General features: G+C 43.2%; 1 protein-coding gene across 1 annotated transcript in view; it reads right to left on the bottom strand.

The window, feature by feature from the left end:
• Window positions 1–22,153, bottom strand: part of SIRPB2 (signal regulatory protein beta 2) — a 41,789-nt gene extending 19,636 nt beyond the window's left edge. The window contains exons 1-3 of the mRNA XM_007934699.2: window positions 22,072–22,153; window positions 20,462–20,553; window positions 3,811–3,937 (exon numbers count right to left, since the gene is read on the bottom strand). Of these exons, the coding sequence (XP_007932890.2) occupies window positions 3,811–3,937; window positions 20,462–20,553; window positions 22,072–22,153 (301 nt within the window). The remainder of the gene's footprint in view (window positions 1–3,810; window positions 3,938–20,461; window positions 20,554–22,071) is intronic.
• Window positions 22,154–23,183: the final 1,030 nt, after the last annotated feature.

Below are 23,183 nucleotides of genomic sequence, written 5' to 3'. Positions count from 1 at the left end.
CCCTGCCTTTCATGACACTTAGTGGCCCCCTTTTGGAAGCCTGGTAGAAAAATATATTGAAAACTATGTTTTTCAAAAATATTCTGAGTATTTTAAATTCTGAGTAGTTGATGTATGTGATTTCCTAGCCTAGTTCCTAACACATAGTGAGCATTCAAAATATATTCAAATATATGTGGATGTGCCTACACCCATGTCCTAGCTCTTACTTTTCCCTTAGATATGTGTACACCCATGTTCATCGCAGCACTGTTTACAACAGCAAAGAGATGGAAACAACCTAAATGCCCATCAATGGAGCAATGGATAACCAAACTATGGTACATACACACAATGGAATAATATGTAACCCTAAAGAATAATGTAGAATCTGCAAAACACCTCATAACATGGATGAACTTGGAGGACATTATGCTGAGTGAAAGAAATCAATCACAGAAGGACAAATATTGTATTAGTCCACTATTATAAAAAGTAATGGAAAGGTTAATATATGGAAGGGAACTTTCTTTGTTGGCTACTAGGGATGGAAGGGCAGAGGAGGGAAAATTGCTATGTAGGTAAAAGACAAGTATTGATTTGAATGAAGAGAAAGGCAATATACCAAAAGTGAGTGACCAACACAATAACACTAAGGAAAAGGAAGACACAGAGAGGTGCACAAAATGTATAGACAACAAAGATAAACACTTCTACATACACCATACAGCATTATCAGTAATAACAAACATTAACCTATGGGTGGATACATAGGTAGAAGACTAAATGATCAGGTATGTCTAGGCAAAAGGGAGTATATCCATGACCATATATAACATTGGCAGATGATATTTCTATATACATATTTATATGTGCTATAAGAATGTCCGGAGCTCTGGTAGCATAGTGCCTAAGGTACTTGACTGCTAACCAGAAGGCTGGCGGTTCAAACCCACCAGCCATTCCTTGGAAGGAAGATGGGGCCATCTACTTCCATAGTGATACTGCCTTGGAAACCCAAGGAGGGGTCACTATGAGCCAGGTCCAACTCAACAGCACATAACAACAACAACAACAATAAGAATGTCCATATATATTAGAGCAAAGGGAGAAAAGTTATGATAACTTCTTAGCCACAGCCAAACACCCTGAGGGAGTGAGTCACTGGGCCCATGGGCTCAGGCCCATGGTCTTGGGGAACATCAATTGCCATAACACACTACACAAAAACATTACTCTACATCCTACTTTTGTGAGTAGTGACTGGGGTCTTAAAAGCTTGCAAGTGGCCATTTAAGATGCAACAATTGGTCTCTCTTTGTTTGGAGCAAAGAAGAAAGAAGAAAACAAAATATACATGGAAACAATTAGTCCAAGGGACTACTGGACCATGCAAACCTCAGCTTACATGACCCTGAGACCAGAAGAACTACCATTGTCAGCCACTCAGAAAGTGATCAAAATAGGAGATCCTGGATAGAGTGGGAGAAAAGTGTGGAACAACATTCAAAATCATGAAAAAGACCAAGCTTACTGGGCTAATAGAGACTGGTGAAACCCCTGAAACTATGGCCTTTAGTTACCCTTCAGGCCCGGAACTGAATTACTCCTGTGACTTCCGGCCAAACAATAGAAAGAAGTGTAAGGTGAACATTTACACCGGGTAGGTACACTCCTTAGAAGGATCAACTATGAGAGAGCAAAAACTCACCACCATTGAGTCTATTCCAACTCATAGCGACCCCTCCTTGGGTTTCTGAGGCAGTATCACTACGAAAGTAGATTGCCCAGGCTTCCTTCTGAGGAGTGGCTGGTGGGTTTGAACTGCCAGCCTCTGGTTAGCAGTCAAATGTCTTAGGCACACTATGCCACCAGACCTCCTATGGGAGAGCAGAAGGGTGGTATTTGCACAGAGAGATAGCTGAGATGGCTGGAATACACAGGAAAGAAGGAGACAGGGGAAATGTAACCACAGGGAGGAAGTGTAACAGAGCTGTTACATTGTAGGGACTGCAGTCAATGTCATGAAACAAAATGTTATGAACTGCTATATAGCAAATGAATTTGCTCTGTACACTTTCACTTAAATCACAATAATAATAATAAAAAAGTTAATGTGGAAAAAAACAAAAAAAACCAAGTTGTCATCGAGTTGACTCCAATTGATGGCAACTCCATCTGTGTTAGAGTAGAGCTGTGCTCCACAGGGCTTTCCAAGACTGACATTTTGGAAGCAGATCACAAGACATTTCTTCTGAGGGGTTTGTGGGTGGACTTGAACTCTTAATCTTGCAGTTAGCAGCAAAGTCCATAAACATTTTGCACCTCCTGGGACTACTATTTGTGGAATAAGTGACTAGGAATTAAGATTCATGTCTTAAAATGGAAGAAACCAGCTTGGGGAAATGAAGCGGTGCCTCAAGTCAGTGGAGTGACTCCATACCTGTGTCCAATCAGGGCCTCTCGCGGGGGAGACAACCGTGGGGGTCTGAGATGTGATGAACAGAATCTAGACCTCACTCGGGCCTAGGATAGAGGCCCAGATGGGCAAGAAATGGAATGAGCCCGCTGAGAGTCAAGCACCCACCTGGTGGATCCAACAGTTTGGTGCTCAGAGGCTGAGCTGAACCTAGGAGCCCCAAGGCTCAGGAGCTAAATCAGTCTGACCTCAAATTAAGAGACATAGTTATGGTAATAATACATGGTAGCCAACATTTATTAAATCTTTACATTGGGCCATGTACTTTACATGTCTTACCTCATTGAATCTGTCTAACAAAGTCACAAAATAGAGCCTATTATTAGTCCCATTTCAAAGGGGCCGGGGACTGAGGCCCAGAGAGATACTTAAACCATTTAATAGAGAGACTTGAACCCAGCTTTGCTCCTGGGTGTGAAATCTGTATAGTCACATAGGGTCCTGTACTTAAAGGGCCCTGTGCTTGGCAGCATAGTGCCTAAGGCACTTGACTGCTAACCAGAAGGCTGGCAGTTCAAACCCACCAGCCACTCCTCAGAAGGAAGATGGGGCAATCTACTTCTGTAGTGATACTGCCTCGAAAACCCAAGGAGGGGTCGCTATGAGTCGGGGCAACTTGACGGCACATAACAACAACAACATGCTTGGTTTAAGGCTGCTATCACTGTCTTGAACTTCTTAAGAGTTTTTTGCACAAGATACCCTACATTTTTATTTTGCTCATGGCCCTGCAGATTATATAACCAGTCCTAGCCTGAGCCTGGAGTCCCTCTCCAGGTGGTTCAAATGGTTAGTACACTTGGCTGCTACCCCGCAGGTTGGAGGTTCAAGGCTACACAGAGGTGTCTTGGAAGAAAGACCTGGTGATGCACTTCCAAAAACAGAGCCACTGACAACCTTCTGGAGCACAGTTCTACTCTGACACACGGGGTCACCATGAGTTGGCGTCAACCAGATGGCAAGTGATGATGGGGATGTGGGCCGAGCTTTACCACTTTCATATTTAACACTCATCACATTCTTATGGGAGGGATCCTCTTAGCAACCCTGTTTTAGAGAAGAGGCAACTGAAGCTCACAGAGCTGTGGCCTCTGACATGGACACCTAAGTGTCCATGTCAGATGCCAGTGGCTGGGAGTCACAACTTGGGTACTTAATCACTCTGCTGATTTACCTTCCAAGAAGGTGCTTTGCTGCTTTGGAAACTGAGTCTACACTCTGCTGGGGTCAGGGAAGTTCCCAGCTTCACCGCTACTCCGTCTTGGTGGAGCTCTTTCCAGCATGCCAGAGCACCCGGTGCCCTCTCAGGGATCAACCAGGGAGGCTCCTGTTCTGTCCCAGATCCCACTCACCTGAGAGGACAAAGAATAGCGCCAGCAGCAGGCAGCAGGGAGGCAAGCAGGCCAGGTAGTCATGGGTGGGCATTGCGAGGGCATACAGTGCTGCTCTTCTTCTGTCTGGTGGGTGCTGGAGCCCACAGTGGAGTCAGTGGACCAGGCTGTTTCTTGTTCTTTTGGCCAAGGCTACTTGGGGATGTGTTGTCACCACAGCAGGAGAAGGCTCTGGTGCAAGAGGAAGTAGGTGAATTGAAGGGTTTCCAGCTTTGTTGTCATGACAGTGCTTCCTGTATTCATTGTGAAAGCTGTGATGACCCCTTGCCCCAAGCCCTGTCCTATGCATCTGGCAGAGGGAGAGGACAGCTGTGAGGCTGTGCACTCTGGAGTCTGTAAAAAAAACCCAACAAAATAAAACCCAACAACTATGGTTGCATATAAGGTATATGGATAGTTGTTGTTGTTGTTGTTATGTGCCGTCAAGTTGGACCCGACTCATAGTGACCCCTCCTTGGTTTTCCAAGGCAGTATCACTACGGAAGTAGATTGCCCCATCTTCCTTCCGAGGAGTTGCTGGTGGGTTTGAACCACCAGCCCTCTGGTTAGCAGTCCAGTGCCTTAGGCACTACACTACCAGAGCTCCCAGGTATATGGATAAGCATTGCATAACCCAGCCTCATTGTCTTTTAGATTAACTTATTCTTTCCAGAAAAACATGCTCAGGCTTTCAGTGTTTCCCTCCCTTCCTTACATTCTAAATTGCTGTTGGGTACAAAGGAAACTGAAGTTGCTTCCTGGGGCAGGATGGTGGATTTTGGGCCTGGGTGCTATCCCCTGGGTCCTTGATGTCTCGTGTTTGCCAGGAGGAGGCTGATCTGGTCCCTGAGAATTTTGCACTGGGTCTGCAGAAGCATGACTGGTCGTGTCTGGCCCTTTGGGGCTGTTATGAAGTGAATTGTGCCCTCACCCCACCCCAAAGAGGTATTGGAATCCTAGCCTATATACCTGCAGATGTAATCTGGCTTGAAATAATTTTCTTTGTTATGTTTATTAGATATCCAAGTGAGATGGGTTCTAAATCTAATCACCTCTAAGTTATAAAAAGAGCAAATTAGACACAGAAATGCAGGCACATATAGAAGAAGGCAAATACCATGTGAGGATGATCTGTAAGCCAAGGAACCAAGGAATGCCCAGGCCTACTGACAAAGAAGGGGGGTCAATATGGCTGAGACCCTGATTGGGACTTTTAACCTTCTGAACTGTGAGAAAATCAATTTCTGTTCTTTAAAGCCACTTTGTAGTATTTCTGTTACAGTGACACTAGGAAACTGAGACAGGGCTTTGCATGGAGCCACGGCTAACTCCCATGGCTCTCTGTACCTGTTTTCCTACTCATATAGTTGGGTCTCTTTGAACAGATCCCCCAAAAAACAAACAAAAAAAAACTAAACTCACTGCCATCCTGTAAGTTCTGAGCTCATTGTTGTTGTTGTTGTTAGGTGCCGTCAAGTTGCTTCCGACTCATAGCGACCCCATGCACAGCAGAACAAAACACCACGCAATCCCACGCCAGCTGCATGATCCTTGCTATACTTGAGCCCATTGTCGTAGCCACCAGATCAATCCAGCTAATCGAAGGCCTTCCCCTCTTTCATCTACCCTCCACCTTACCAAACATGACATCCTTCTCCAGGGAATGGTCTCCTCTGACAACATGACCAAAATAGGTGAGACGAAGTCTGGCCATCCTGGCTTCCAAGAAGCATCTCGGCCACACTTCCTCCAGGACAGATTTGTTAGTTCTTCTGGCAGTCCATGCTACCTTCAGCATTCTTTGCCAGCACCACAACTCAAAAGCATCAACTCTTCTTTGGTCTTCTTTATTCATTGTCCAGCTCTCACATGCATATGAGGCGATTAGAATATCATGGCCTGTGTTAGGTGCACCTTAGTCCTCAAGGAGACATCCTTGCTCCTCAGCACTTGAAAGAGTTCCTTTGCAGCCGACCTATCCAGTGCTACACGTTGTCTAATGTCCTAACTGCTGCTTCCATTGGACTCAATTGTAGAATCAAGCAACATGAATTCTTTGACAACCTCAATCTTTTCTCTGTTAATCGTGATGCTGCTTATTGGTCCAGTTGTGAGGATTGTTGTCTTCTTTATATTGAGATGTAATCCATACTGCAGACTGTGTTCCTTAGTCTTCATCAGTAAGTGCCTCAAGTCATCCTCACTTTCAGCAGTTTCTGAACTCATAGTGACCCCCACTGGGTTTCTGAGGCTGTAAATCTTTACAGGAGATCGCCCCATCTTCCTTCCATGGAACAGCTGGTGGATTGAACCACTGACTTGATTGGCAGCCAAATACCTTATCTACTATGCTACCAGAGCTCCTTTAGTAAAGGATCGCTGCAATCTTATTGGGAACTCTGGTGGCATGGTGCCTAAGGCATTTGACTGCTAACCAGAAGGCTGGTGGTTCAAATCCACCAACCACTCCTTGGAAGGAAGATTGGGCAATCTACTTCCGTACAGGTATTGCCTGGGAAATCCAAGGAGGGGTTGCTGTGAGTCGAATCAACTCAATGGCAGTGAGTTTGGTTTGGTAGTTTGAGATCTTATTATTAATGGGGTATCTGCATATTAATACTTAAGAAATACAAGGCTGCCATTGGCATCAAGAAGATCACCCAAAGGTGTCAGGATTCCTAAAATCTTTCTGTCTTGGGCTGCAGTGGGGTTGGTCCCTGCCTGGGGGAAAAATACCCCATGGGAAGGGACTTGGCATAGGTGTCCCCTCCTGCCCTGACAACCCCAGGCCTAAACAATTTCACCAGGCCCCCAGCACCTTGACATCACCTTCACAGGGGAAATTCTGAATCACCTGCTCATTTATGTGGATTCCTTTGTTAGATACTTTTTTTTTAATCTCAAATTTTACTTAGAAATAATTATATTTATTTTAATAGATAAGGTATTGTGGTTGGGCAATCCTACTTCTGTAGTGATACTGCCTCGGAAACCCAAGGAGGGGTCGCTATGAGTCGGGTTTGACTCCACGGCACTTAACAACAACAACAACATTGTATCAGTTAGCTATTGCTGCATAACAAACCACCTTACAACTCAGTGGCTTAAAATAATAACCATTTATTTAATTCATGATTATGTGAGTTGGTGATTTAGTCTGGGCTCAGCTGGGTGGTTCATCTTACCTCAGTGAATCTTGGCTGGAATTGCTCATATGTATGAGGCCAGCTGCAGGTTGGCCTGGTGACTCTGCTACTATAGGTAGTGCTGGCTGACTGTCATGTGGGGTACCTTAACATTCCTCCACATGGTCTCTCATCCTCTAGGAGACAAGTCAGGCTTGTTCACATGGGAGTGGCAAAGTTTTGAGAGTGAGTGTTAGCTGCAAGGCACAATGTCACTTCTGCTGCATTCTGTTGGCCAAAGTAAATCATGACTCCAGGCCAGACTCAAGGGATGGGAAGACAGACATCACCACTTGATAGGAGGAGTTTCAAAGTCATATAATAAAGGGTACAGATACAGGCAGGGAGTAAAGAATTGTGGACATGTTGATAATTTCTCTACTACAGGCATCCTCAGAGTTCAATATTCATAAGATTCAAAGTCTCCTTTATAGGAGTCCAGGAGTTCTGGTGGCACTGTGGTTAAAGCACTGGGCTACCAACCAAGAGGTCAGTGCTTTGAACCCAGCTGCTGCTCTGTGGGAGAAGGATGAGGCAGTCTGCTTCTGTAAATATTTACAGCTTGTAAACCCTATGGGGCAGTTCTACTCTGTCTTACGGGGTCACTATGAGTCAGAGTCAACTTGATGGCAGTGGGTTGGGTTTGGTTATAAGGGTCCTAGATACTTTGCTACCCCTGTCCTAGCTATCTAGTGCTGCTGTAACTGAAATACCACCAGTGGGTGCCTTTAAAGGACAGGAATTTATTTTCTCACAGTGTTGTTGTTGTTGTTATTTGCCGTCGAGTCAGCCCTGACTCATAGCGACCCCTCCTTGGGTTTCCGAGGCAGTATCACTACGGAAGTAGGATTGCCCAACCTTCCTTCTGAGGAGTGGCTGGTGGGTTTGAACCGCCAGCCTTCTGGTTAGCAGTCAAGTGCCTTAGCCACTAGGCTACCAGAGCTCACAGTGTAGGAGGCTAGAATTCCGTCTGAATTCAGAGTGCCAGCTCTAGGGAAAGGTGGTGTCTGCCTGCTCTGGGGAAAATCCTAGTCTCAGCTTCTCTAGCGTTCTCTCAGTGTTCCTTGGAGATCTCCACATGGCACTTCCTTTTCCTTCACTGATGCTTGGCTGGCTCTGTGCTAACTTATTCTTTTTATATCTCAAAAGTGGTTAGGTTTAAGACACATCCTACACTGATATGGCCTCATTAACATAACAAGGAAAACCCCATTCCCAAAAGGGATTCTAGCCACAGGTATGGGGGTTAAGATTCCTGGGCAGTCTACTTCTGTAATGATACCACCTCAAAAACCCACGGAAGGGTCACTATGAGTTGGATCCAACTCGAGGGCAGTGAGTTTTGAGTTTAATTCAATCTCTAACCCTGTCCTTAGAGTTAACCATAGTCACCAGTTTCTTGTTCCTGTTTCGGGAGATATTTTTACCTCAACCCAGAAGGAAGGTTGGGCAATCTACTTCTGTAGTGATACTGCCTTGGAAACCCAAGCAGGGGTTACTATGAATCGGGTCCGACTCGACGGCACATAACAACAACAACAGCTCAGAAGCCAGGTTGGACATGTCCCTTCTTTGAGGATTGTGGCCTCCTGGACACCCTGAGAAGCAGGATATGGTCCTTTCTGCTCAGGGAATCCCTAAACATACCTGGGGTTTCTATCATATTCCATTCCCACCCCACTCCAGGGTTTTGACCCCATCTCACTGCCAGGCCCCTGGAATCTCAACTCCTGTCTTTCTCCTCCTTCCTCTTTTTTTCTTTTGCCCACCACTTGTCTTCTGGAGTCACTATGAGTCAGAATAGACTTGATGGCAGTGGGTTTGGGTTTGGTTAGAGGGGTTCTAGACACATTGTCACCCCCTGTCTTAGTTATCTAGGGATGTTGTAACCAAAATACCACAAGTGGGTGCCTTTAAAGGATAGAAAGGAGAGATTTTCCCCTTCTTCCTTCTGTTAGGGTTTTCTGACATCACAGCCCTCTTCTGTAACAGACAGCTTTCATTCCTCTAGCTGGGATTCCTCAAGGCAGTAGGTTTTATGCTTTAACCTGAATAAGAGAAAGAGTTGCACAGGGAGATAGTGGATTAGTGTGAGGAAGAAAGATGTATACACACACACACCAAACCAAACCAAACACACTGCTGTTGAGTCATTTCCAACTCATAGTGACCCCTCCTTGGGTTTCTGAGGCAGTATCTTTATGGAAGTAGATTGCCCAATCTTCCTTCCAAGGAGTGGCTGGTGGGTTTGAACTGCCAGCCCTCTGGTTAGCAGTCAAGTGCCATAGGCACTATGGCCCTACACACACACACACACACACACACACACCTCCTCCCCCAAAAGAAAAAAAACTTAAAAATGTTGTATTTATCACACTCATCTGTAAAATAGATTAAATGAAATAGTGGGTTAGGCACGTGGTTCACAGTAATTGCTCGGTAACTAACTCACTGCCGTTGAGTTGATTCGACTCACAGTGACCCCTTTTTGGGTTTCTGAGGCAATATCTCTACGGAAGTAGATTGCCCAACCATCCTTCTGAGGAGTTGCTGGTGGGTTTGAACCACCAGCCTTCTGGTTAGCAATCAAATGCCTTAAGCACTATGCTACCCAAGCTCCTGCTCAGTAACTGTTGTTGTTATTATGTGCCGTCGAGTTGGACCCGACTCCTAGTGACCCCTCCTTGGGTTGCCGAGGCAGTATCACTATGGAAGTAGATTGCCCCATCTTCCTTCCGAGGAGTGGCTGGTGGGTTTGAACCACCAGCCTTCTGGTTAGCAGTCAAGTGCCTTAGGCACTATGCTACCAGAGCTCAGTAACTAGGAGTGATGATATTTCTTCTGTCAGGGTACTTGGGTGTCACGTGAATGGTGGTGTCTGTTACTAGCTTGAGGAGTTAGTCCAAATTGTCCTCAATAAGTCATCTCAGATAAATAGAGAACACAAGTGTGCACCTAAATTGGCTTTTATTTATCCACAAAAAAATGGAACTTTATTGAAACAATAGATTGTTCATTATTTAACATATAATGGAAAACACAAGTAAACAAATATAGGGAAAGCCTTCAATCTTATCTGCAAGCAAATAAATTGCAATTTAAAAATAGCAATGCTGAGGTTTCTGTATTGGCATTCATCTCTGCTCTCCCATTTATCAGAGGGGCTAACAAACTGGGGAACCGTTTGCCAGTGTCATTCTGGATTAGGTTCCACCAAGGAGAGGTGCCTGCATTAGATTTGGAGCTGAAAGGGGAGGAGAGGCAATGGAGAGGGGGCAGATACGTGGGCATCAGCAGATGGCAAATGTGAGGTGTTACAGTGGGCTCCACATTCTTTTCTGTAAACCACAGGCAGCTGTGGTCACTGTTGGCTTGTTCCTGTGAGTATTTCAAATTCCTGATTCTCCAAGAGCTAGCAGTGAACTTGAGAATAAGCAAGGATTTTCAGTGGTCCTTAGCACAAAATTCTCTAATTCCCATGAGAACAAAGCAGAAGTGCATGGCTTTTTATGACCTAGCCCAGAAGTCACAGAGCATCATTTCTGCCATCTCTTCATTTAGGAGAAAACCTTAGGTGTCTCATTAACACTGAAGCTTCTAAGATCCTTGAACCTGACCTTCTGCTATTTGGAACTTGCTTTGCTCTGTGGCTTGATTTACCTTCCTTTCTCCTTTTTCCTATTTTACATCAAATTCTATGACTTACATTTGATTGTGGTTGTTTGAAATTTTTATTGAGGTCTAACTTATATAAAGAGCTCTCTCTGGTGGTGCTATATACATCAAGGTGCACAAATATTAAATGTCTGGCTCAATGAATTTTAGACTCTTCATGTGTGCATATGCTGTGTTACCACCACCCCAAAACACAGAAGCTTCCTTTCTTTTCCTTTCTATTCATCTCTGTCCCCAGAGGACACCACCAATCTGATTTCTATCACATAAGATGTTTTTGTTTATTCTTGAACTTCATATAAGATCCCTGGGTAGCACAAATGGTTTGCACTTGACTGCTAACCTAAAGTCTGGTGGTTCAAACCTACCCAGTGGCACTGCAGTGAGAGAATGACCTGTGTCCATGAAGACTGCAGCCAAGAAAACCCTATGGAGTGGTTCTACTCTGTAACACATGGGATCACCATGAGTTAGAATGGACCCAACAGCAACAGGTTTAGGTTTTTGAATTTCATATAAATGGAGTTATACAATGTCTGGTGTCTCTGATTCAGCATAATGATGTTGAGATTAAACTATATTGTTGAATGTCAAATTTAGCTAATTCCTTTTTTATTTTTATTGTTAAATCATTAAGGTCTTTATTTGCTTTCCATTAAGTGTTAGTGAGGTTAAGCACTGCTTTATGTATTACTTGGCCGTAAATTTCCATTTCTGGGAATTGCATGTGCAAATTTTTGCTCATTTTTCTATTGGATTGCTATCACTTTTCCATCCATTGTTTTGATTCTTTTCTTTATGTGTGTTATTTAGCATTTAATTAATTAGAAAGGATTATAGATTCACAGGAAGTCATAAAAATAGTATAGAGAGATCCCATGTACCCTTTACCATGTTTTCTCCAATGGTTACATATATATATGTATGTAACTATACATGTATATAACTATACAGTACCAGTTGCCATCAAGTCAACTCTGACTCATGGTGTCTCTGTGTGTGTCAGAGTAGAGGAAACTCCCAAAGCTGGGGCTCTTGGCACCCAAATCTTCTCTGGTCTCCATGTGGCAACCTGATTCCAAGTCTAGGCTGGGATATTGTATCCTAGCAGAGAGCAGTTTCCACCACTTGTCTGTCAGTTTGTCATCCTGTGGTGGCTTACATGTTTCTGGGGAAGAGCTGCCTCCTCAGAGTAGAGGCAACCTTAATGATGTGGATGGAGTAAAGCTTTCAGGACCTCCATTTGCAGATGTGGCACAACTCACACTGAGAAGAAAGAGCTGCAGTCATCCACTAATAATCGGATCATGAAATGTACAAAGTATGAATCTAGGAAAATTGGAAGTTGTCAAAAATGAAATGGAACACATGAAGATTGATATCCTAGGCATTAGTGAGCTGAAATGGACTGGTTTTGGCCATTTTGAATCAGACAACCATGTGATCTACTATGCTGGGAATGACAAATCGAAGAGGAATGGTGTGGTATTCATCATCACAAAGACTGTTCCAAGATCTATCCTGAAGTACAATGCTGTTGGTGATAGGATAATATCTATACTCCTACAAGGAAGACCAGTTAATACTACTATTATTCAAATTTATGCACCAACCACCAAAGCCAAAGATGAGGAAAGTGAAGATTTTTACCAACTTCTGCAGTCTGAAATTGACCAAACATGCAGGCAAGATGTGTTGATCATAACTGGTGATTGAAATGCAAAAGTTGGGAACAAAGAAGAATCACTGGTAGTTGGAAAATATGGCCTTGGTGATAGAAATGACACTGGAGATTACATGATAGAATTTTGCAAGACCAACAACTTATTCATTGCAAATACTGTTTTTCAACCACACAAATGGTGGCTATACATGTGGACTTTGCCAGATGGAGTACACAGGAATCAGATAGACTATATCTGTGGCAAGAGGTGATGGAGAAACTCAATATCTTCGGCCAAAACCAGGCCAGGAGCTGACTGTGGAACAGACCATCAACAGTTCATATGCAAGTTGAAGCTGAAATTGAAGACAATTAAAAGAAGTCCATGAGAGCCAAAATATGACCTTGATTATATCCCTCTTGAATTTAGAGACCACCTAAAGAATAGATTTGATGTATTGAACACCAGTGACTGAAAACCAGAGGAGTTGTGGGATGACATCAAGAACATCATTCATGAAGAAAGCAAAAAGTCATTAAAAAGACAGGAAAGGAAGAAAAGACCACAATGGAGTCAGAAGAGGTTCTGAAACTCACCCTAGAATGGAGAGTAGCTAAAGCAAATGGAGGAATTGACAGGATAAAAGAGCTGAACAGAAGATTTCAAAGAGCAGCTTGAGAAGACAAAGTCAATTACTATAATGAAATGTGCAAAGACCTGGAGTTAGAAAACCAAAAAGGAAGAACAAGCTCAGCATTTCTCAAGCCGAAAGGACTGAAGAAAAAATTCAAGCCTTGAGTTGCAATATTGAAAGATTTTATCAGCAAAATTTTGAATGATGCAGGAAACATCAAAAGAAGATGGAAGGAATACACAGAGTCACTGTACCAAAAAAAAAATTGGTTGATTTTCATCCATTTCAGGAGGTGACACATGATCAAGAACCAATGGTATTGAAGGAAGAAGTCAAAACTGCATGGAAGGAATTGGCAAAGAACAAGTCTCCAGGAACTGATGGAATACCCATTGAGATGTTTCAATAAATGGATACCACACTGGAGGCACTCACTGGTCTATGCCAAGAAATTTGGAAGACAGGTACATGGCCAACTGACTGGAAGAGATCCATATTTGTCCCCATTCCAAAGAAAGGTGATCCCATGGAGTGTGGAAATTATCAAACAATATCATTAATGTCATGTTATGTTGTGGTTGTTATGTGCCGTCGAGTCGGCCCTGACTCATAGTGACCCCTCCTTGGGTTTCCAAGGCAGTATCACTACGAAAGTAGGATTGCCCAACCTTCCTTCCGAGGAGTGGCACACACAAATAAAATTTTGCTGAAGATCATTAAAAAATGGTTGCTGCAATATATTGACAGATAACTTCCAGAAATGCAAGCTGGATTCAGAAGAGGATGTGGAATGAGGGATATCATTGCTGATGTCAGATGGATCTTGGCTGAAAGCAAAGAATACCAGGAAGATCTTTCCTTGTGTTTTTATTGACTACGCAAAAGCATTTGATTGTGAGGATCATAACAAATTATGGGTAACATTGAGAAGAATGGGAATTCCTGAGTACTTACGTGCTTGTGAGGGACCTGTGCATAGATCAGAAGGCTGTCTGTCATTCGAACAGAACAGGGAATACTGCATGGTTTAAAATCAGGAAAGGCATGTGTCAGGGTTGTATCTTTTCACCATACTTATTCCATCTGTATGCTGAGCAAATAATTCGAGAAGCTGGAAAGATAAGAAGAAGAGCATGGCATCAGGATTGGAGGATGACTCATTAACAACCTGCAATATACAGATCATACGACTTTGCTTGCTGAAAGTGAAGATTAATTGAAGTGCTTACTGATGAAGATTAAAGACACCAGTCTGCAGTATGGATTACACTTCAACATAAATAAAATGAAAATCCTCAAAACTGGACTGATAGGCAACATCATGATAAATGGAGAAAAGATTAAAGTTGTCAAAGATTTCATATTACTTGGCTCCACAGTGAACACCAATGGAAGCATCAGTCAAGAAATCAGCTCATGTATTGCAGTGGGCAAATCTTTGCAAAAGACCTGTTTAAAGTACTGAAGAGCAAAGATGTCTCTTTGAAAACTAAGGTGTGCCTAACCCAAGCCAAGGTATTTTCAATTGCCTCATATGCATGTGAGAGCAGGACAATGAATAAGGAAGATCAAAGAAGAGTTGATGCTTTTGAGTTGTGATGCTGGGGAAGAATACTGGAAGTACCATGGACTGCCAAAAGAACTAACAAATTTGTCCCGAAAGAAGTGCAGCTGGAATGCTCCTTGGAAGCAAGGATGGCCAGACTTCATCTGACCTACTTCGGTCATATTGTCAGAAGGGACCATTCCCTGGAGAAGGATATCATGCTTGGTAAAGTGGAGGGTCAATGAAAAAGGGGAAGGCCCTCAATGAGATGGATTGACACGGTGGCTGCAATGATGGGTTCAGGTAAAGGAAGGATTGTGAAGCTGGCACAGGACTGGGCAGTGCTTTGAGTCAGAGTTGACTTGATGGTATCCAGTAACAACAGGGAGGAGTTTTCCATAGTTCATTGAGTTCATCACCCACTCTGTAGAAGATACTCTTGTTTGCATCTCTCCCTTCCTACTTTGCTAACAGAACCCCAATTCTGTCCAGTAATGGATTTCAGTAGATTCTAGACCCTTCCTCTGCCCCAGAAGATGGATCCTTATTGATCTAAGCCAGTTAAGGAAGCTTCACCCCCTGACAAGTGATGGGACACATGTTGAGATTCTGGTCAATCAGATTTGCAGTAGCCTGGAGGCTTTTTGGGAAAAAAAAATCCCATAACCTCTGCCACTGTGCATAAACAGTGGATTTGTAAAAACAAACTCTTCTATGTGGATGAACCTAATACTTAACTTTATTGAAGCATCATAGAAACTATAAGCAGGAGATGAGCACTACTGTCTGAACATGCCCTCTAGATGATTTTTGCCCCACCTCACCTGAGATGGATTCCATCAGAAAATCTGGAAAAATGATAGTTTCCATGAAACTCATTCTTTATTTCATTTTACTAATGTAGGGAGTTGCAAGTTTGAAGCAATAAGGCACATAGAGAAGTCGTATTTTGTGTGGTTGGAAGTATTAGATATTTTTCCTCAAGAGGCAAACTACCGTTTATTAAAAAAGACTAACTAAATATACCTACTCCTCACTTATTAACATGATTAGGTTTCAAAGACCATGTCATTATGCAAAAATTGGCATTATCCATACATAGAAGATGACCACATCCAATTACAAAATGGAGGATATCTACATCATTACGTAATTGCCAAATTACATCATTGTATAACTGCCAAATGATATCATTACATAACTACCAAACCACTGACAATCATGGCCCAGCCAAGTTGATAAATAACCTTAATGATAACACCAGTGTTACTCTTATCTCACAACTCGGTGCTAGTTACTATCAGACATATGTCATTAATATGTAAGATAGATTTTTTTTACTGTTGTCATAAATGCAAAATGTCAGATGAGATGGTTGATAAATAAGGAATAGGTGTAACTTTATATAATATCCCATGTTATTATAACACTCTTTTTTTGTTTTATGCCTTTATTGAGATACAATTCACATACCATAAAATTCATCCATGTACAGTGTATTCAGAGTCAGGATGCTTTTTCTTTAGAGTGTATGGGTTTCTGACATGAGCTTGTAACCTGCTTGTTCATGCCACTGAGGAGCTCTGCAGGCCAGTTTTCACTGGTACCTCCTCAGTGTTGTGCATTTTATTGTGACCAAATTAGACAACAGATAAATGTATGTGCCTCAGGGGAGGTGTCATCACAAAGAATAAGTACATTGTCAAGTTTTAAAAGCTGAGATCTAGATATAAGATCAAAAGGTTTGGAAAAATAATGGACTCCTGCAGACCTGGGCCTTCCCCATCACCCTCCACCCATGCTCACTTCCAGCCCAGTTGCCTGGGTGGGAGAAAGAAGAGGAGCTGGAGATTCCAAAACCAACACTGGAAGGGCCTGCAACTGCTCCTCAAAATACCAGGTTAATTTTGTAGGAATTTGAGTGTCAGGAGGACTTTTGTCTTCTTCCTTGTGACATAGCTTGTGGAATTTTTCTGTGGCCTGGCCTGGCCACAGAAGAGTGGAGCTAGCTGCATGGCCTGTCTAGGCTGAGAGGGCCTAGACTACTTCCCACCTTGCAGGAGCCTGGGGTTCCAGAGTGGCCAAATTTTTCATTGCGTTTAAGATGGTTGTGGGCGGAGTTGAAATCAAGTGGACATGGAGAAGGCCTGAGATCAGGAAGAGGTTAATATGGGCATCTGTGTGGATCTATAGTCAGGAGCTTCACATGGTGATGGACATCTTGGCAGACGTCTGCCTGGACTGATGACACCACTGTGAATGAAAAGGGTGGGGAGACCTTGATTTAATGGAGGAGATCTTGAATTGAAGCCCATGGAAATACCAGTTGCTGTTGAGCTGATTTCAATTCATAGCAACTCCATGTGTTTCAGAGTAGACCTATATTCCACAGGGTTTCCAACAGCTGATTTTTTTTTGGCAAGTTAGGCCTTTCTTCCAATGTGCCTCTGGGTGGACTTGAACCACCAACCTTTTGGTTAGTAGCTGAGGGGTTAACCATTTGCATCATCCAGGGACTCCAAGTTGGAAAGGGCACTTAGAATAGAAATTATGTTAAATTATGAAAAAATTTAAAGTGATACTTTTTGTATACCTGGAATGATGGCCTGAGAGTCACATTGTTTTATCTTGACCATGTTGCCTAATCTCTCTAGGACACAATTTTCTCATCTGCAAATTGGGATTGGGGAGGAGGGGTTGGACTAGGTTGTATTAAGAGCTTTTCCAGCTCAGATTGACCATGATGCTAAAGTAACAGCATCTCTCAGATGTTTTCTGTACCTGTCACTTTCTTTGCAAAACCTTGCCCAAGTATCCAGTGGGTCTGCTGAGAATCACTGGGATGATATCCAGAATGAAGGGGAAAAAAGGAGGCATTCCCAACCCCCACAGAGATGAGACCCTTTTTTGGCACCGATTCAGACTGTATCTAATTATTTTAAAAAATGATTTGTTGAAAAAACATGCCAGCAACTCTCAATTGATATGACAATTTAGGGAAAAAAATATATCTACGGTCATGCCATCTGACAAATGGAAGCATTTTCTCTACTTCCCCTTCTAGTCCATGCTTATGTAAGTACACCTTTTGTGCCAAAACTTGGAGACTGCATTGTATCCAAGGGCTTTTGGGAGGTAAGAAACCTGGATATTTTAACTCTGCTGATTGGCTGCCCTGGCAACCAGCTTTACAGACCAAATGAATCCAAAAATATCTCCCTAGCTCAGACCCTTCTCCCGAACTCCAGAAGTATATGTCCAACTGCCTACTCAACATCTCCACTTGGATGCCAAACAAACATTATATTTAACATGTTCAAAACTGAACTCTTAATTCCTACCCACAGCCCTATTCTTCTACCTGTCTTCCTCATTTCAGTAAATGATAGCACCGTATCCATTGCTTGATCTAGCCATGAAGCCATCCCCAATTCCTCCTTCTCCACCCCCCTTCACATTCACTCCCCAAGCAAGTCCTGTCATTTCCGTCTTTAAATGACCTTCATATGAGTCAATTTCTCTCCATCTCAGCTACGCTCAAGCCACCGTCATTGTTTCCTGGTCTGCTGCAGTAACCTCACGTCTGATTTCTTGTTGCTTGCTTTCCTGTACTCCATGTTCCCCACAGGAGTCAGTATGATTTCTAAAAATGTAATTCATGTCTTGTCATTTACTCTGTGGATTAAATAATTCTAATGTCTTTCCATGCTCTGAATCAAGTCCAAACCCTTCTATGGCCAATAGTCTTGTGTGATCTGGCTCCTGCCTATCTCTTCAGCATCATCTCATGTCCTATTACTCACACCCTCCAGCCCCAGTGGTCTCCTTTCTTTTCCTTCAACATTCCAAGTTCTTTCACACCTCAAGTCTTGGCACACTAGGTTGCTCTGAAAATGAACATACCTCCCCAGGTTCTGCAACTTTTAGATATCAGTCCGTATGTTCCCTTTTCAGAGAGGCTATTTTGGTTACTTAGCGCCACTATAACAGAATATACCACAAATGGGATGGCTTGAACAAACAGGAGTTTATTCTTTTACAGTTTTGGAGGCTAGAAGTCTGAGTTCAAAGTGTCAGGCTCTAGGGGCTGAGTGAAAGCCCCTCAACCTTGCACTTCAGCTCTGCCTCTTGGTCCCGGCCTACTGAAGCTGGAGGCTTTTCTTCACTCACGCAGCTGCTGGCTGCTGGGGCTGACAAACCCAAGGTTGACAAGTAACAAGGCACAGTTCCAATAATACCAAACAACACGGCAGGCCACTAATTCAAGTCCAGAAAAAGTCCCAAGATCAGCAGGGCATAACAGGCTGCTGAACAATGACTTGGTTATATGTAGGGTTCAAGTGTGCCAAAAGGCTGGAGACCTTCTTCAAAGTTGCTTCTCATATGCTGGAAGCAGTCTGCATCTCTAAAGCAGCTACTCAGCTGCTCACAGTAGATTCCACCATGGAGTTAAATACCAATCTCACCATGAGGAATAACTATATCCAGCTGCCTAGCCACTCAAAACCAGGCCCAACCAAGCTGACACACAACCTTAACTACAGAGCCTTTCTCTGTTATTTTTTCTATCTCGCAGCCACATGATTCCTGACTCTGGTGGCAATCCCTACTATGGCAATCCTCAGTATTTTGTGTAGGTGGTACAATGGCTCATGCACTTGGTTGTTAACCAAAAGGTTAGAGTTTCAAGTACGTTCAGAGGTGTGTTGGAAGAAAGGTCAAGCAATCTACTCTGAAAAATCAGCCATCAAAAATCCTGTGGAGCAAAAGGCCAGAGTTACTTGTCTGATAGAGCCTAGTGGAACCACTGAGACTGTGGCCTTAGAGATCATTTGAGCCTGGAACAGAACTACCACTAGGGATCAATTTTCAGCTTACTTTTAGACAAGCCTACTTTATAGACAGGCCTGGAAAGTGAGTACTCACAACAGGGAGGAATGTACTCCTCAGTGCAATTGACAAGACAAGACTAAAAGGGTAGCAGATGACCAAAGACAAAGTTCACAAGGCAGGGAGGGGCAGGAAAGAAGGACAAATAAATGGGGAGCCAGGGTCGTAGTGGGAAGACCTTTTACATTGAGAGGATTGCAACCATGTCATGAGACAAAGTGTATATACATTGTTGAATGGAAAACTAATTTGCTCTGTAAATTTTCACCCAAACTATAACTGGAAAAAAAAAAAAAAAAATCCTATGGAGCGTAGTTCTACTCTTACACACATGAATTGGAATCAATGACAACTAGTTTGGTTTTATTTTCTTCTGTTCCTTCATCACAATTTTTAATTTTCCATTCTTCCCTCCCTTCCTCCCTTATTTTCTATCTATCCTCACCAGACTGTAAACTCCACAATATTACCAATATTTACCAATATTCACCAGTGTTTCCACGATGTCTAACACAGTGTTTGACATATAGTAGTTACTCAGTAATAAGAAAGCACAGCCCACCTCCCCTTGCAGTGAGCAGTTATTTGTCTGGAACTGGGCTGGGCCTTCCTGGACATGAACTGTTTTCCTCAAAGGGTGAGGAATCTTCAAGTTCAAGCTGAGACTCTACTGGCTGCTTCATTTTATCTCTAGTTTCAAAATATGGGGGTACTTGGGGTATCCTTTGTCTCCTTCTTGAGGTAGTCTGATGTCCATGCAGTGGATGGGTTGGAGGTGTTCAGAGCACGACCAATGAGGAGGCTATTGGGGCAATCCATGTGAGCACATGAAGTTCTGAGGTAGGGCAGTGACTATGCAGATGGACAGGAGGGGAAAGAACTGATGGCACTTGGAGACTTCAAGGCAGGGCAGGGACTAGGGGGAGGCAAGCGAGGTACCCAGGACACAGAATTTAAAGAGGTAAGATCATGCAAGTGCCCATGCTGTGCTTGCTTGACCCTAGGATTTGTACTTCCCCGGATTTTGTGGCATAATCACCTTGCTTGCCTCACACCAGTACTGGCCCTGCTTTAAGGGGGAGATGAGGTTGAAGGAGGGCAAGGTAGCCCCAGGGCTCTCAGCATCGGAATCTGGGGATGGGATGTTGAAGCTGAAGCTGTCAGGAGTGGAAAAACTAAGAGGAGAGTCCTGCTGAGAGGTAATGGAGGTTAGTTTCAGCCCCTCCATCTCTGTTTCAGTGATTACAAAGGTTCAAGAACCACAATAAAGCAAATGTAATAGGATGCCTATCTCCCTCAGGCATACATAACATTTTCCAAAGATTCTTTCTCCAGAGCACATTGTCTGGCCCAGATCTCCACCAGGGCTAGGGACTTATACTGAGACAGGCAGGGAATTGGGCTAACCAGATCAAACACCTCCCTGACTCAATATCCTTGAAATTTTAGCCTATGTGCAGACCACCACATAATTCTGGCTGCCGGCCGTTAGAAACAGATCAGTTGGCAAACCAGGTGTTTGGGAGAGATAAAGAGGCTGCAAATTAAAAGCCCCTAAGCTTGACTAGTTATAAAATGCTGATAAACCTCCAGATTGTTTTTTTAAGTCTCTCATTAGGTGCCCAACAGGTGCAGAGCAGGCGCAGTGAAGATCAACATGACTGACAAAGTGACCCTCTACCAGAAATAAGCAAGAATTTGAGTCCAGAGACATCACACATGCATGACTTGAATCTCAGAAGTTGAACCTCAGAACCCCACCCATTTCATGAATAAAGATGATGCCTTTCTCCCCCCAAGGCTACTTATAAACCTTAGAAATCCCTTTGTTCAGGGAGAGACTGGGCTAGTGCAGGCAAAAGCCCCTCTCTGCCTCTCCCTGTGAGCCCCTCCCCTCTCCTCTGTCTTTTTAATAAACTTTGGTTTGTGTGGACATTTTACCTCTCCTGTTCAATTCTTTGTCAGTAGGGGGCAAGGCCCCTGCTCAGGGTCTCAGGCACCACAGTAATAAGACTAATCTTAGATCTACCCAGAACCACTTTTCAGATCTGGAAAAATGCATACCACCCCTTCTCCTCACTACACAAGGCACAGAGTGGGCTTCAGTGTAATACAGGGGGCCAGGAAGCAGTAGAATGGGGATGGGGCAAGGTTTCCCCTTTTGTTGCTAGAATCCTTTTGTTGTTGTTGTTATATGCCGTCGAGTCGGACCCGACTCATAGCGAACCCTCCTTGGGTTTCCGAGGCAGTATCACTACGGAAGTAGGATTGCCCAACCTTCCTTCCGAGAAGTGGCTGGCGGGTTTGAACCGCCAGCCTTCTGGTTAGCAGTCAAGTGCCTTAGGCACTATGCTACCAGAGCTCCCGCTAGAATCCTAACACTGGAGAAAGAATCTTTGGGAAAAGTCGTGTACACCTGAGGGAGATAGGCATCCTATCACATTTGCTTTATTGTGGCTCTTGAACCTTTGTAGTCACTGAAACAGATGGAGGGGCTGAAACCTACCTTCATTACCCCTCAGCAGGACTCTCCTCTTAGTTTTTCCACTCCCAACAGCTGCAGCTTCAAACTTGGGTTTGAATCCGGGTTTCCTGCTTCCACCACTTGTTACTTGAGTAATATTGGTCAGATTGCTGCAGATTCTTTACCTGCAAAATGGGGAACGGTGCCCACCTTGTAGGATTGGTATGAGGATGAAATGAGATACTGCATGGAAATTGTCAGCTCCATGGTGACGCTCAGTAACTATGTTTTCCTTCCTGGTATGGAATTGAAGAATGTCATGATAGGAAGAGAATTTGGAGCTCCATTTATTTTATTTTATTTTTCCTGTGGACCTTAAGTACACAGAATTATACCTTTCCCAATTTTTGCTTCATGATACTCTCATCATTGATCTATGCATAGACCTCTTTTAATTATCTACTTACCTCCTCCCTACTTATCTACCTAATTATCCACCTATCCACCTGTCTTAGCTTCTTAGTGCTGCTCTAACAGAAGTACAGATTAGAAGGCTAGAAGTCTGGATTCAGGGTGCTGGTTCTATGGGAAAGCTCTCTCTGTCTGCTCTGGAGGAAAATACGTCTCACTTTCTCCAGGGTTCTTCTCAGTGTCCCTGCATGGCATTATCTTCCCCCCATTTGGGCTGTGTCTAATCTGCTTCTTTTATATCTCAGAAAGTCACGAGATTTAAGACACACTCTATGTTGATATGGCCTTATTAACCTAACAAATGACACCCAAATGGAATGTATAGGGTATATAAATGTTATAGGGATTAGGATTTATAACATATTTTTAGGGGACACGATTCAATCCATAAACTTTTTTATCTATCCATCTTTCTCCCACTCATCCATCCATCATCTGTCTGCTTATCTCCCTACCTACGTACCTACCTATCAATCTTATATTGTTAATCTATTTATTGTTTGTTTATAATAATATACACATCCATGAAACCACCACCCAGCATGGAGGTAAGAACCTTGACAATAACTTCCACTTACCTGTGTTCCCATTCTTCCCATTCCTCTACCTTCCTCCATCCAAGGTAACTAATATTCTGAATCTTGGGTCTCTTTTTTTAAAAATATGGTTTTTATCATATTTATATGTGTTTCCATAAGGAGCTCTGGTGGCACAGTGCCTAAGGCATTTGACTACTAACCAGAAGATTGGTGGTTCAAATCCACCAGCCACTCCATGGAAGGAAGATTGGGCAATCTACTTCTGTAAAGATTTACCACCTCCAAAA

Source organism: Orycteropus afer, unplaced genomic scaffold (genome assembly GCF_000298275.1).
Source record: "Orycteropus afer afer isolate SDZICR_OR568_19922 unplaced genomic scaffold, OryAfe1.0 scaffold00020, whole genome shotgun sequence".
Classification (NCBI taxonomy): Eukaryota; Metazoa; Chordata; class Mammalia; order Tubulidentata; family Orycteropodidae; genus Orycteropus; species Orycteropus afer.
Note: the sequence above shows the minus strand (reverse complement) of the source record. Positions and strands in the feature narration are given on the sequence as shown.